This window comes from Oratosquilla oratoria, chromosome 2 (genome assembly GCF_046742065.1).
Source record: "Oratosquilla oratoria isolate Oo_2021 chromosome 2, ASM4674206v1, whole genome shotgun sequence".
Classification (NCBI taxonomy): Eukaryota; Metazoa; Arthropoda; class Malacostraca; order Stomatopoda; family Squillidae; genus Oratosquilla; species Oratosquilla oratoria.
The window spans coordinates 17,436,149-17,450,479 of record NC_134778.1 but is presented as its reverse complement, the minus strand read 5'-3'; the positions used below and the strand labels follow the sequence as shown (position 1 = coordinate 17,450,479).

Genomic DNA, 14,331 nt, shown 5'->3' with positions numbered 1-14,331 from the left:
GGGGGGGGAATACCAACCTCCCCCGATGAGCAAGACGAGAGGAAAAACTTGAAAAAATTACCGAACATTGGGGAAGTAGGTTCGGTAACATAGCAAAGATTGCCAAGAGAGTTGAAAAATTGGAAGAACTAGAGAAGGTGAACAAAAACTTAACTAAAGAAATAGAAGAATTAAAAAGACAGTTAAAAGAAGTTAAAGAAGAGAATGAGGAATTAAAAAGAAATAATAAAGTCAATAAAGAGGCCATAGCAAAAGAAGCACAGGGTTGGAAAAAAAACAAGAAAATAGTAAAGTTGCATTTACTGACATAATAAAACAGCAAATGAAAGAACAAACTGAAGACTCAGTTATTAAAGTGATGAGACAGAAGGAGAATATAGTAAGAGACTTAGCAGAAAAAAAGAAATGTATAATTGTATTAAGAATGGAAGAGAACTATAACCTAAATAGAACCACAAGAATCAATGAGGAAAAAGAAAAAGTAAGCAGTTTACTAGAATTAGTTCAGGAAGATGAACCTGAAATCATGAAACAAATTGAAGAGATGTATAGACTCGGAAAGTATAGTACAGATAAGACCAGACCAATTAAGATTAAATTCAGGTCACAAACGACGGCAGAGAATATCTTAGCAAAAACAGGGAAACTAGCAACAAGTGAACAATATAAAAAGGTATGGATAAAAAGAGAAATGAATAAAGAGGAAAGAGAGGAGGAAAAAATGAAAAGACATGAAGCTAAGGAAAAAAACGAGAACAGAACAGTCAGAAAAAGAGAAATTCTATTGGAGAGTAGTGAATATGAAAGTAAGGAAATACGACATACTAGAGAAAAACAAAAGGGAAACAGAGAATACAATGGAAGTGGCAGAAAACTAAAAGTGTCTTACACAAATATAGATGGATTAATAACAGGATTGAATGAGCTGAATGATTATCTGAAGGAAAAAGAACCGGACATAATGGGAATTGTAGAAACGAAATTAAAAGGTCCACTACCACCCAACAGTGTAGGACATGATGCATATAATTATTGGATTAGAAACAGAGAGACAAAACAAGGGGGTGGAGTTATGTTCCTGACTAAGAAGGAACAGAAAATTAAAAGTGTCTTACACAAATATAGGTGGATTAATAACAGGATTGAATGAGCTGAATGATTATCTGAAGGAAAAAGAACCGGACATAATGGGAATTGTAGAAACAAAATTAAAAGGTCCACTACCACCCAACAGTGTAGGACATAATGCATATAGTTATTGGATTAGAAACAGAGACAAAACAAGGGGGTGGAGTTATGTTCCTGACTAAGAAGGATATAAACGTGAGGGGTGTCACATATGGAAAGAATACAGTAGAGATGATTATGATCGAAATGGAAGACAGAGATAAGAAGAGCAGAAAGTTTGTAATAAACTATGTGCCTCCAAAAACAGCCTCGTGGGAAGAGAGTGAACATAAAAGTATGTTAGAAGACAAGGATAACATTAGATAAGATAATGGAAGATGGAGGAAGAATATTTATGATGGGTGACTTTAATTGCAAAGAAGTCTGCTGGGAAGAGATGACAGTAAAGGGTGGAGACGACTCATGGGGAAGTGTTCTACTCAAGATGATTATTGATCATACAATGACACAATGGATACAATAGAACACTAGGTATAGAAATGAAGAACCATTGAGACTAGACCTAATAATCACATCTGAACCTAAAATTGTGGAAAAGATTGAATATAAGACACCAATAAGTAAAAGTGACCACATATTGATTGAACTGAAACTAAATGAGGAGAAATACATGAAAAGAAATGAACAATATAGAAAAGGAAGAATGATGTATGCAAAAACAAGTTTTGATAGAATAAGAGAATTCTTTCAAAAAGAAAACTAGGAAAGAACATACAAAGAAGAAACAACAGTGGAAGAGAAATGGAATATTTTGACAAAAATTTATAAAAAAAAAAAAAAAAAAAAAAGGAGTGGAAAAGTATGTCCCAAGACAAAAACAAGAAAAAGAATATGTAAAGTGCTGGTACAACAAAAGAGATAAAGCTTGGACCAAATGAAGAAAGACAAAAGACCTGAAAAATGGAAAATATATACTTGTTATAGAAATGAATATGTACAAGTGTGCAGAGAGAAAAAAAGAGAAAATATGAAAAAGATGTCATAGAAAAATGTAAAGATCAACCAAAACTATTTTACAGATTTGTAAACAGCAAACTGAAAAACAAACAAGATTTAGAGAAATTAAGACAAGGAGTTGAATACACAGAGGAAATAGAAATGGCAGAAATTATGAACAAGCATTTTAAATCAGTGTTTACAAGGGAGAACATACAACCTGAAGAGATCAAATGGAAAGAGAAAGTCCCTCCTATGAAAGAAATAGAAGTAACAAAGAATGAAATATTGAAACACTTGAGTAATCTTGATGTCAGAAAATCGCATGGACCAGATGAAATAGCAAACTGGATTTTGAAAGAATGCAGAAATGAACTGGCAGACAAAATACACAAAATAATAAACAGTTCCTTGTAAGAAGGAAAAGTTACAAAAGATTGGAAAAAAGCAAATATAGTACCTACATATAAAGGGGGAAATAAAGAAGACCCTACCAACTATAGACCAGTCTCTCTAACAAGTACAATAGCAGAAATTTGTGAAAGAATTGTCAAAAGTAGATGGGTAAAATATTTAGAAAAAAACGTGCTAAATCCAAGGCAATTTGGATTCAGACAAGGACGATCATGCGTCACCAATTTAATATGTTTCTATTCAAGGCTAATAGATATAATACAAGCATTTCTAGACCTAAATAAAGCTTTTGATAAAGTACCACATAGGAAGTTGCTTAAGAAATTAGAAACTAAAGGAGGAATACAGGGCAAACTGCTAAAGTGGATGGAAGACTTTTTGCAAGAAAGAAAAATGAGAGTAGTGATAAGAGACAAACACTCAAATTGGGATGAAGTAATAAGTGGTGTTCCACAAGGAACAGTTCTGGCCCCAATAATGTTTGCTATATATATTAATGATATGGATGAAGAAATTGAAAGTTATATGAGCTTCTTTGTGGATGATGCAAAACTATTAAAAAAAGTGAACACGGAAGAAGATTGTGAGTCACTACAGAGTGATCTAAATAAAGTATGGGAATGGAGTAGGAAGTGGGAGATGGAGTTCAACACTAAAAAGTGTAGTATAATGGAATTTGGAAAAAGCAAAATCAGAATAACAGATCATATAAATTGGGAGAAGAAGGAATAAAAAAAGTAGAAAATGAGAAGGACCTGGGAGTCATTGTTATGAATAATATGTCACCTGAGAAACATATAAACAAGATTTTTGGAGAAACTTATAATTTAATAAGAACAATCAAAGTTGCATTTACATACCTGGATGAAGAAATGGTGAAGAAAATACTTATCACTCTGATAAGACCAAGATTGGAATATGCAGCAACGATGTGGTCACTATGTACAAAAAGATGTATAACAAAACTTGAAAGAATACAAAGAGCAATTACAAAATTGGCACCAACACTCTCAAAACTATCATATGAAGAGACACTAACAAAACTTGAGCTACAGACACTAGAGGAAAGAAGAGAGGAGATTTGATAGCTATTTACAGAATCATGAAAGGCATAGAAGTTATTGATAGGATCTAATAAAATGGGATGATAGAAATACAAGAGGACACGGAAAGAAAATCAAGAAAGACAGCTATAGAAGAGATTTTAAAAAGAACAGCTTTCCTCACAGAGCAATAGACAGTTGGAACAAGTTAGATGAGAAAGTGGTGTGTGCAAAAACAATACATGAATTTAAAAATAGTTTAGATAAAATGAGATATGAAGACGGGACCCCACGAGCATAGCTCCCCTTCCCGTAAAATACAACTAGGTAAATACAACTAGGTAAATACACACACACACTTCAGCGAATGGACGGCTTGGATGACGTTCTGAAGAAAACTGAAGTCTGTGGATCCCAACGCAAAGAGAAGTGCCTAGTGTTTTTACAGGGTGGGGGGGAAATTGCTCGTGGAGTAGTGGGAAAGTAGGGAAAGAGGAAAAGGGGAGGGATTACTGAGGGAAATGGAAGGAAATGAGGAGGGAGTAGACTTGGCCCAGCCAGACAAGCGAAAGGTAAACAAAAGACTGAGCGATGATGAAATGTCTAATAAAAATGTAAAGATTAGAAGTATAGAGAGGAGCAATACAGTAGAAAGTGACGAGAATATGTTCCAGGGATTTAAAGAGGGTGGGGGGGACACAGTTATTAAAGTGATGAGACAGAAGGCGAATATAGTAAGAGAATTAGCTGACAAAAAGAAATGTATAATTATATTAGGAATGGAAGAGAAACATAACCCAGATAGAACCGCAAGAATCAAGGAGGAAAATGAAAGAGTAAGCAGTTTATTAAAATTAGTCCAGGAAGATGAACCAGAAATTATAAAGGAAATTGAGGAAAAATTCAGACTCGGAAAATATAGTACAGATAAGACCAGACCAATTAAGATTAAATTCAGGTCACAAACAACGGCAGAGAAAATTCTATCCAAAACAGGGAAACTAGCAACAAATGATCAATATAAAAAGGTATGGATAAAAAGAGAAATGAATAAGGAGGAAAGAGAGGCAGAAAAGCAGAAAAGACTTGAAGCTAAGGCAAAAAACGAGGAAAGAACGGAGTCAGAGAAAGAGAGATTCTATTGGAGAGTAGTGAACATGAAAATAAAGCAGTTCGACATACAAAAGAAAAACATAAGGGAAACAGAGAACACAATGGAAGTGGCAGAAAACTAAGAGCGTCTTACACAAATATAGATGGATTGATAACAGGATTGAATGAACTGAATGATTATTTGAAAGAAAAAGAACCGGACATAATGGGAATTGTAGAAACAAAATTAAAAGGCCCACTACCACCCAACAGTGTAGGACATGATGCATACAATTATTGGATTAGAAACAGAGAGAAAAAGGAAGGGGGTGGAGTTATGTTCCTGACTAAGAAGGATATAAACGTGAAAGGTGTCATATATGGAAAGAATACAGTAGAGATGATTATGATAGAAGTGGAAGACCGAGATAAGAAGAGCAGAAAATTTGTGATCAATTATGTGCCTCCGAAAACAGCCTCATGGGAGGAGAGTGAACATAAAAGTATGTTAGAGGACACAAAGATAGCATTAACTAAAATAATGGAAGACGGAGGAAGAATAGTTATGATGGGCGACTTTAATTGCAAAGAAATCTGCTGGGAAGAAATGACAGTAAAGAGTGGTGATGACTCATGGGGAAATGCTCTACTTGAGATGATTACTGACCATTCAATGACACAATGGATACAAGAGAACACTAGGTATAGAAATGAAGAAGAACCATCGAGACTAGACTTAATAATTACATCTGAACCTAGAATAGTGGACAAGATTGAATATAAAACACCAATAGGTAAAAGTGACCACATATTGATTGAACTGGAACTTAATGAAGAAAAATATATGAAAAGAAATGAACAATATAGAAAAGGAATTATGATGTATGAAAAAACAAACTTTGATAAAATAAGAGAATTCTTCCAACAAGAAAACTGGGAAGAAATATACAAAGAAGAAACATCAGTGGAAGAGAAATGGAATATTTTGACAAAAATTTACAAAAAAGGAGTGGAAAAGTATGTCCCAAGACAAAAACAAGAAAAAGAATATGTAAAATGCTGGTACAACAAAAGTTGTAGGGAGTTAAAAGACAAAAGAGACAAAGCCTGGACCAGATGGAAAAAAGACAGAAGACCTGAAAAATGGAAAATATATACTGGTTATAGAAATGAATATGTACAAAAGTGCAGAGAGGAAAAAAGAAAATATGAAAAAGATGTTATAGAAAAGTGTAAAGATCAACCAAAACTATTCTACAGATTTGTAAACAATAAACTGAAAAACAAACAAGACTTGGAGAAATTAAGACAAGGAGGAGTTGAATACACTGAGGAAATGGAAATGGCAGAAATTATGAACAAACATTTTAAATCAGTGTTTACAAGGGAAAATATACAACCTGAAGAGATTGAGTGGAAAGAAAAAGTCCCCCCTATGGAAGAAATAGAAGTAACAAAGAATGAAATATTGACACACTTGGGTAATTTTGATGTCAGAAAATCGCATGGGCCAGATGAAATAGCCAACTGGATTCTGAAAGAATGCAGGAATGAACTGGCAGACAAAATACATAGCATAATAAGCAGTTCCTTAAAAGAAGGAAAAGTTCCAGAAGATTGGAAAAAAGCAAATATAGTACCTATATATAAAGGAGGAAATAAAGAAGAACCTACCAACTATAGACCAGTCTCTCTAACAAGTACAATAGCAAAAATTTGTTTAAGAATTATCAAAAGTAGATGGGTAAAATACTTGGAAAAAAACAACGTACTAAATCCAAGGCAATTTGGATTCAGACAAGGACGATCATGCGTCACCAATTTAATATGTTTCTATTCAAGGCTAATAGATATAATACAAGAAAGAGATGGATGGGCTGATTGTGCATTTCTAGACCTAAAAAAAGCTTTTGACAAAGTACCACATAAGAAGTTGCTTAAGAAATTAGAATATGAAGGAGGAATACAAGGTAAATTGCTAAATTGGATGGAAGACTTTTTGCAAGAAAGAAAAATGAGAGTAGTGATAAGAGACCAGCACTCAAAATGGAATGAAGTAATAAGCGGTGTCCCGCAGGGAACAGTTCTGGCCCCAATAATGTTTGCTATATATATTAATGATATGGATGAAGGAATTGAAAGCTATATGAGCTTCTTTGCAGATGATGCAAAACTACTGAAAAGAGTGAAAACTGAAGAAGATTGTGAATCACTACAGAGAGATCTAAATAAAGTACAAGAATGGAGTAGGAAGTGGGAGATGGAGTTCAATACAAAAAAGTGTAGTATAATGGAATTTGGAAAAAGCAAAAACAGAATAACAGGATCATATAATTTGGGAGAAGAAGGAATAAAAAAAGTAGAAAATGAGAAGGACCTGGGAGTCATTGTTATGAATAATATGTCACCTGAGAAACATATAAATAAGATTTTTGGAGAAACTTATAATTTAATAAGAATAATCAAAGTGGCATTTACATACCTGGATGAAGAAATGGTGAGGAAAATCCTAATCACCCTGATAAGACCAAGATTGGAATATGCAGCAACGATATGGTCACCAAGTACAAAAAAATGTATAAAAAAACTTGAAAGAATACAAAGAGCAATTACAAAATTGGCACCAACACTCTCAAAACTATCATATGAAGAGAGACTACAAAAACTTAAACTACAGACACTAGAGCAAAGAAGAGAGAGAGGAGATTTGATAGCTATTTACAGAATCATGAAAGGCATAGAAATTACTGATAGAGAGAATCTGATAAAATGGGATGACAGAAATACAAGAGGACACGGAAAGAAAATAAAAAAAGACAGCTATAGAAGAGATTTGAAAAAGAACAGCTTTCCTCACAGAGTAATAGACAGTTGGAACAAGTTAGATGAGAAAGTGGTGTGTGCAAAAACAATACATGAATTTAAAAATAGTTTAGATAAAATGAGATATGAAGACGGGACCCCACGAGCATAGCTCCCCTTCCCGTAAAATACAACTAGGTAAATACAACTAGGTAAATACACATACACACGTTGGATTGATGGTGAAGATTGGAACTCTGGAAAAAACGCAATCTTTGTGGATGTCAGTGATGAGGGAGTACCTGTGTTGTATTAGTAGGGAAGGGAAAGCTGGTGGTGTAGTGGGCAGGTGAAGAAAAAGGAGAAGGGGAGGCATTATTGAGGAAAATAGAAGAAAATGAGGAAGGTGAGGAACGGGCCTTGGAAGTCAGAAGGGGTGTAAGAAAAAGGTGTGCAGACAACACAGCCGAGGTCGAATAGGTGAGCAAAATTATTAAGAGTAGGAATATAGATAAGAGCAACTAAATGGAAAGAGGAGATAATTACTTCTATGGATTTAATGAGGGAGGAGATGACAACCTCGCCCGACTAGTAAATCTAGAGGAGAAACTAACAAAAATGAACGAATCATGGGAGGTTAGGTTTAGCCAACTCGCACTAGTTATGCAAAGAGTTGATAAACTGGAAAAACTAAAGAAGGAAATTCAAAACATAACTAAAGAAATAGAAGAATAAAAAAGACAGTTAAGAGAAGTAAAGGATGTTAATGAGGAATAAAGGAGGAATAATAAACAGAATAAAGAGTCCATAGCAAAAGAGGTAAGTGGTTGGAAAAAAAGTCCAAGAGAATAACAGAATTGAATTTAGAGATATAGTGAAGCAACAGATGAAAGAACAAACTAAGGACACAGTTATTAAAATGATGAGAGAGAAGGAGAATATAGTAAGAGACTTAGCAGATAAAAAGAAATGTATAATTATATTAGGAATGGAAGAGAAGCATAATCCAAATAGGACTACAAGACTAAAGAAGAAAAACGTAAACAAGGTATTGAAATAGTTCAAGAAGATGAACAAGAAATAGAGAAAGAAATTGAAGAAATACATAGACTGGGGAAATATGATATAGACAAGACCAGACCAATTAAGGTTAAATTCAGGTCACAAACGACAGCAGAGAATGTCTTATCAAAAACAGGGAAACTAGCAAAAATTGATCAGTATAAACAGATATGGATAAAAAGAGAGATGAATAAAGAGGAAAGAGGAAGGGAAAACAAAAAGAATCGAAGCTAAGGAAAAAACGAGAACAGAACAGTCAGACAAAGAGAAAGTGAGGAAATGGTTCATAGTAGAGAAAAACGGAAGGGAAACAGAAAATAGGATGGAGGTAACAGAAAATTAAAAGTGTCTTTCACAAATATAGATGGCTTAATAACAGGCTTGAATGAACTGAATGATTACCTGAAAGAAAAAGAACTGGACATAATGGGAATTGTAGAGACAAAATTGAAAGGTCCATTACCACCCAACAGTGTAGGACATGGTGCATATAATTATTGGATTAGAAACAGAGAAGTAAAACAAGGGGGTGGAGTCATGTTCCTGACTAAGAAGGATATAAATGTGAGGAATGTTACATATGGAAAGAATAGAGTGGAGATGATTATGATGGAAATAGAGGACAGGGACAAGAAGAGCAGGAAGTTTGTGGTAAATTATGTGCCTCCTAAAACGGCTTCGTGGGAAGAGAGAGAACAAAAATATGTTAGAAGACACAAGGATAACACTAAATAAGATAATGGAAGATGGAGGAAGAATAGTTATAATGGGTGACTTTAATTGTAAAGAAATCTGCTGGGAAGAGATGACAGTGAAAGGGGGAGACGACCTATGGGGAAATGTACTACTTGATATGATTATAGAACATACAATGACACAATGGATACAAGAGAATACTAGGTATAGAAATGAGGAAGAACCATCGAGACTAGACCTAATAATCACATCAGAACCTGAAATAGTGGACAAGATTGAATATAAGACACCAATAAGTAAAAGTGACCACATATTAGTTGAACTGGAACTAAATGAAGAAAAATACATGGGAAAAAATGAACAATATAGAAAGGGAAGATTGATATATGGATAAAAAATTGATAAAATAAGAGAATTCTTTAAAAAAGCAGACTGGGAAAGGATACACAAGGAGGAAACAACAATAGAAGAGAAATGGAATATTTTGACAAAAATTTATAAAGGTGTGGAAAAGTATGTTCCAAGACAAAAACAAGAAAAATAATATGTAAAATGTTGGTACAACAAAAGATGTAGCGAGTTAAAAGACAAAAGGGATAAAGCTTGGATAAAATGGAAGAAAGACAAAAGGCCTGAGAAATGGAAAATATATACTTGTTATAGAAATTAATATGTACAAGTGTGCAGAGAAGAAAAGAGAAAATATGAAAAAGATGTCATATAAAAATGTAAAGATCAACCAAAACTATTTTATAGATTTGTAAGCAACAAACTGAAAAACAAACAAGAATTAGTGAAACTATGACAAGGAGGAACTGAATACACAGAAGAAATAGAAATGGCAGAAATTATGAAAATTTTAAATCAGTGTTTATGAGGGAGAACATACAACTTAGAGATGTCAAGTGGGAGGAGAAAGTACCCCCTATGAAAGAGATAGAAGTAACAAGGAAGGAAATAATGAATCACTTGAGTAATCTCGATGTTAAGAAATTGCATGGACCAGATGAAATGGCAAACTGGATTATGAGAGAATGCAGGAACAAACTAACAGACAAAATACATAGTCTAATAAGCATTTCATTGAAAGAAGGAAAAGTTCCAGAAGATTGAAAAAGAGCAAATATAGTATCAATATATAAAGGGGGAAACAAGGAAGACCCTACTAACTTAAGACCAGTCTCTCTTACAAGACAGGTAGCTAAAATTTGTGAATTATCAAAATTAGATGGGTAAGACATTTGGAAAAAAAAACAACAACAATGTACTAAATCCAAGGCAATTTGGATTTAGACAAGGAAGATCATGTGTCACAAACTTGATGTGTTTCTATTCAAGACTAATAGATGTAATACAAGAGATGGATGGGCTGATTGTGCATTTCTAGACCTGAAAAATGCTTTTGATAAGGTGCCACATAAGAAATTGCTTAAGAAATTAGAAACTGAAGGAAGAATACAGGGCAAACTGCTGAAGTGGATGAAAGACTTCTTGTATGAAAGAAAAATGAGTGGTGATAAGAGACAAACATTCTAATTTGGATGAAGTGATTAGTGGAGTTCCACAAGGAACAGTTTTGGCCCCAATAATGTTTGATCTATATATTAATGATATGGATAAAGGAATTGAAAGTTATATGAGTTTCTTTGTGGACATTGCAAAACTGTTGAAAAAATGAACACTGTAGAAGAGTGTGAGTCGCTGCAGAGTGATCTCAATAAAGATGGAATTCAATATTAAGAAGTGTAGTATAATGGAATTTGGAAGAAGCAAAAAAGAATAGTGGGGTCATATAAATTGGGACAGGAAGAAATTAAAAAAGTGGAAAATGAGAAGGACCTGGGAGTTATTATTATGAATAATATGTCCCCTGAGAAACATATAAACACAATTTTTGGAGAAACTTATAATTTAATAAGAACAATCAAAGTGGCATTTACATACCTGGACAAAGAAATGGTGAAGAAAATACTAGTCACTTTGATAAGACCAAGATTGGAATATGCAGCAACGACATTGTCACCAAGTACAAAAAAAAATGTATAACAAAACTTGAAAGAATACAAAGAGCAATTACGAAATTGGCACCAATGATCTCAGGCTGGCAAAACTTGAGCTACAGACATTGGATTAAAGAATAGAGAAAGGAGACTTGATAACTATTTATAGAATCATGAAAGGCATGGAAATGATTGATAAAGAGGATCTAATAAAATGGGATGGTAGAGATACAGGAGGATAGGGAAAGGAAATAAAAAAAGACAATTATAGAAAAGACCTGAAAAAGAACAGCTTTCCCCACAGGATAATAGACATTTGGAACGAGTTAGATGAAAATGTGGTGTGTGCAAAAACGATACATAAATTTAAAAACAGTCTAGATAAAACGAGATGTGGAGATGGGACACCACGAGCATAGCTCCCCTTCCCGTAAAATACAATTAGGTAAATACAACTAGGTAAATACACCACAAAAGGATATCTGACATTTGGCAATTGCTTCCCTCCTCCTCCTCTATGACAATAACCCAGTGATTTAGGCATTGTCAATTTCATATATGTAAATGAATCTACAGGGGTAGTGCCCCGCATTGTACTGCTTCAAGGATACCCTGACTCTCCACCTTCTTCACCCTATCAGGCACCTGGCAGAGGTCTATGCTTTGAACCACGCGTCAATGGCCGACAGCAAACGTCCTCCTTGCAGCCCCGGCGATGACTCCTTCGGCAAGAATCAAGGGATCACTAACGGCGCTGCCTGGTATAGCGTTGTAGGCGGTAAGCATGAGCTGTGCACTTTGAAAAGGGAAAGACTCTTGTGCTGAGGGTGCACTGGGAAGAAGAGACAAGTGGAGACTTGCCAGAGACTGAGGGAGATTATAGCGGAAGTATGGAAGAAACCGGTGGAGATCCAGGAAAAATAACTTGTGGTAGGCTGGAGGGGACTTGGGAGAAACGTGTGTGGGTTTGGGAAAGACCAACGGGAACTTGGTGGGAGGGAGACTGGCAGATACTTTGTAGGAGGAGGAAGGGAAAACTGGCAAAGACCTTGAGGAAGGGAATATTGGTAGGGACCTTCCTTGGGGAAAGGAAGGCTGGCAGGGAGCTGGGAGAAGGAAAGACTGGCAGAGACCATTGAGAAGGAAAGATTGGCAGGAATGTCAGGGAGTCGGGAAAGACTGGCAGGGACCTGGGGGAAGGGAAAACTGGCGGAAACCTTGGGGGTAAGAGAAGACTGGCAGTGTCCTGCTGGGGTCGGAGGAAACTGGTGAGTTGGGGAGAAAGACTGGTGAGGACCTGGGGAGGGGAGACTAGTGAGGACCTTGGGGAAAGACTTATGGGGACCTGGAAGAGAGCAATGTATATCTAGGAGAGCTGCTAGAATTGGGCGAGGTCATTTCTCATGTGAAGGAACCAACAGAGACACACTGGAATGGGATGAGGTCTTGCCAATAGAGGGGAGGGACTTGTATATGACTGGCAAGAACACACATCAGAAGAAAGACCTCAGGTGGCTGGCTGTACATGAATGGAATGAGATTGCACTGGAAGAGGGAATCTGGGAGAACCCATTTGGAAGCTAAACTTGGTAATATGGCCATATTCCTAAAGTGTACCAGGTGAAGTGTTTCCCCTAATGCATAACTTTAGAAATCTGTCTTAGAAATAACAAGATAGGTATATCATATACCTAATGATTAAAATCTCACAATAATGTATCTGCCAGGCAGATGTTATGAATCATAGGTCCAGAGTAGGAAGCTAATGGAATGACTTTCATTTCAGAAGCTAACTCTTAGTTTAACTTACTTCAGCATGAAGGATGATCTGAAAGGTGGACTTAATCAAAATAAAGTATTAGTTAGTACAGTCAATCCATGAATCAATGTATTACCCCAGATCTCTTCTGCAGAAGACCTATGGCTCCTAGGTAATTAGCAACACCTATCAGATTAACCTGTAAGTCATTCAAAGAAGAATTGTGTTTTCTGGGTATGGCTAGGATGCAGTAGTATCGGATGAGGTTCTTGGTGTCTTCTATGTAATTGTTGCCTCAAGTTTCATTGAACGGAAAACCTGTAGGCCCGCAGTAGCTAACAAGTTCTCAAACCCTCTCACAGATCTCTCTGGGAAGAAACTTTGGATGGCTGTCTGTGATCTACTTATTTACCTAGTTGTATTATACAGGAAGAGAGCTATGCTCGTGGTGATCCATCTTTGTATCTCTCAGCATCAAGTTTTTTCTTAAAATCTTTAATAGTGTTTGCACACACACTGTGTGGGAAACTGTTCCTTTTCAGATCTCTTCTGTAACTATCCCTTTTTAGTTTCTTTTCATGTCCTTTTGTTTTACCATTATGTGAGATTGTTTGTGTCATTGGCTGAAAGTAGTAGGAGGGGAGCAGTCACTAGGTGTCAGCTCTCCATGAGTGAAAAGGTGTAAGAAATATAGTTGAAAATTGATATAAGAAAGATCTTGGGCCCAGTCTAGAGAGAGACCAACTGTCAGCTCTTCAAAGTTGTTGTTGTTGTTCCCAGAATTGTCTGGCTAAGCAGCCCCATCTTCCTAGGGAATGCCACAGCTGAAACGGGGTTTTCCCACAAATCCTTTGTAGAGAGTATATTGTGTTGCTGGCGTGCATGATTGTGTACAATGCAGTTTCCATAAGGTGTTGTATAGTATGGAGTGAAGTGTTGCATCCTGGACAGTTATCTGCAATGCAATCATCCAGCCCCTTCTGGTAGCTTAGAAGGGCTAGATGATGGCCACATCACAATCAAGCCAGGTGTATTGATAGAGCAGTGAGTATTATGATTCTGGATATGTTTCGTTCCAGGAGCTGGTGTCTGGTGGTTGTGGAGGAAGAGAAGAGAGTACTTGTGTGTGATATAGGTATTTGGGTGTTGTTTTGATGTTTCTTGGTGTGTGTGGGTGTTCTGTTATGTAGTGTAGTGAGTGTGGTGTGTTTGTGGAGGTTGCAGCAAGTGTTTGTGTGCCTCTCATATCTTGGTGATCCTTGACTTTGAGTACTTTTGTTTCATACTATATAGATGGTCTGTAGATGTAATTGTGCAGCCTATAGTTGTCTTTAGGGCT

General features: G+C 35.9%; 1 protein-coding gene across 2 annotated transcripts in view; it reads left to right on the top strand.

Moving 5' to 3' along the window:
* LOC143037381 (carboxypeptidase E-like) overlaps positions 1-14,331 on the top strand; it is a 159,026-nt gene that overhangs the window by 52,450 nt on the left and 92,245 nt on the right. For both annotated transcript variants that reach the window (XM_076205525.1, XM_076205520.1), the window contains exon 7: positions 11,875-12,011. In XM_076205525.1, the coding sequence (XP_076061640.1) occupies positions 11,875-12,011 (137 nt within the window). The remainder of the gene's footprint in view (positions 1-11,874; positions 12,012-14,331) is intronic.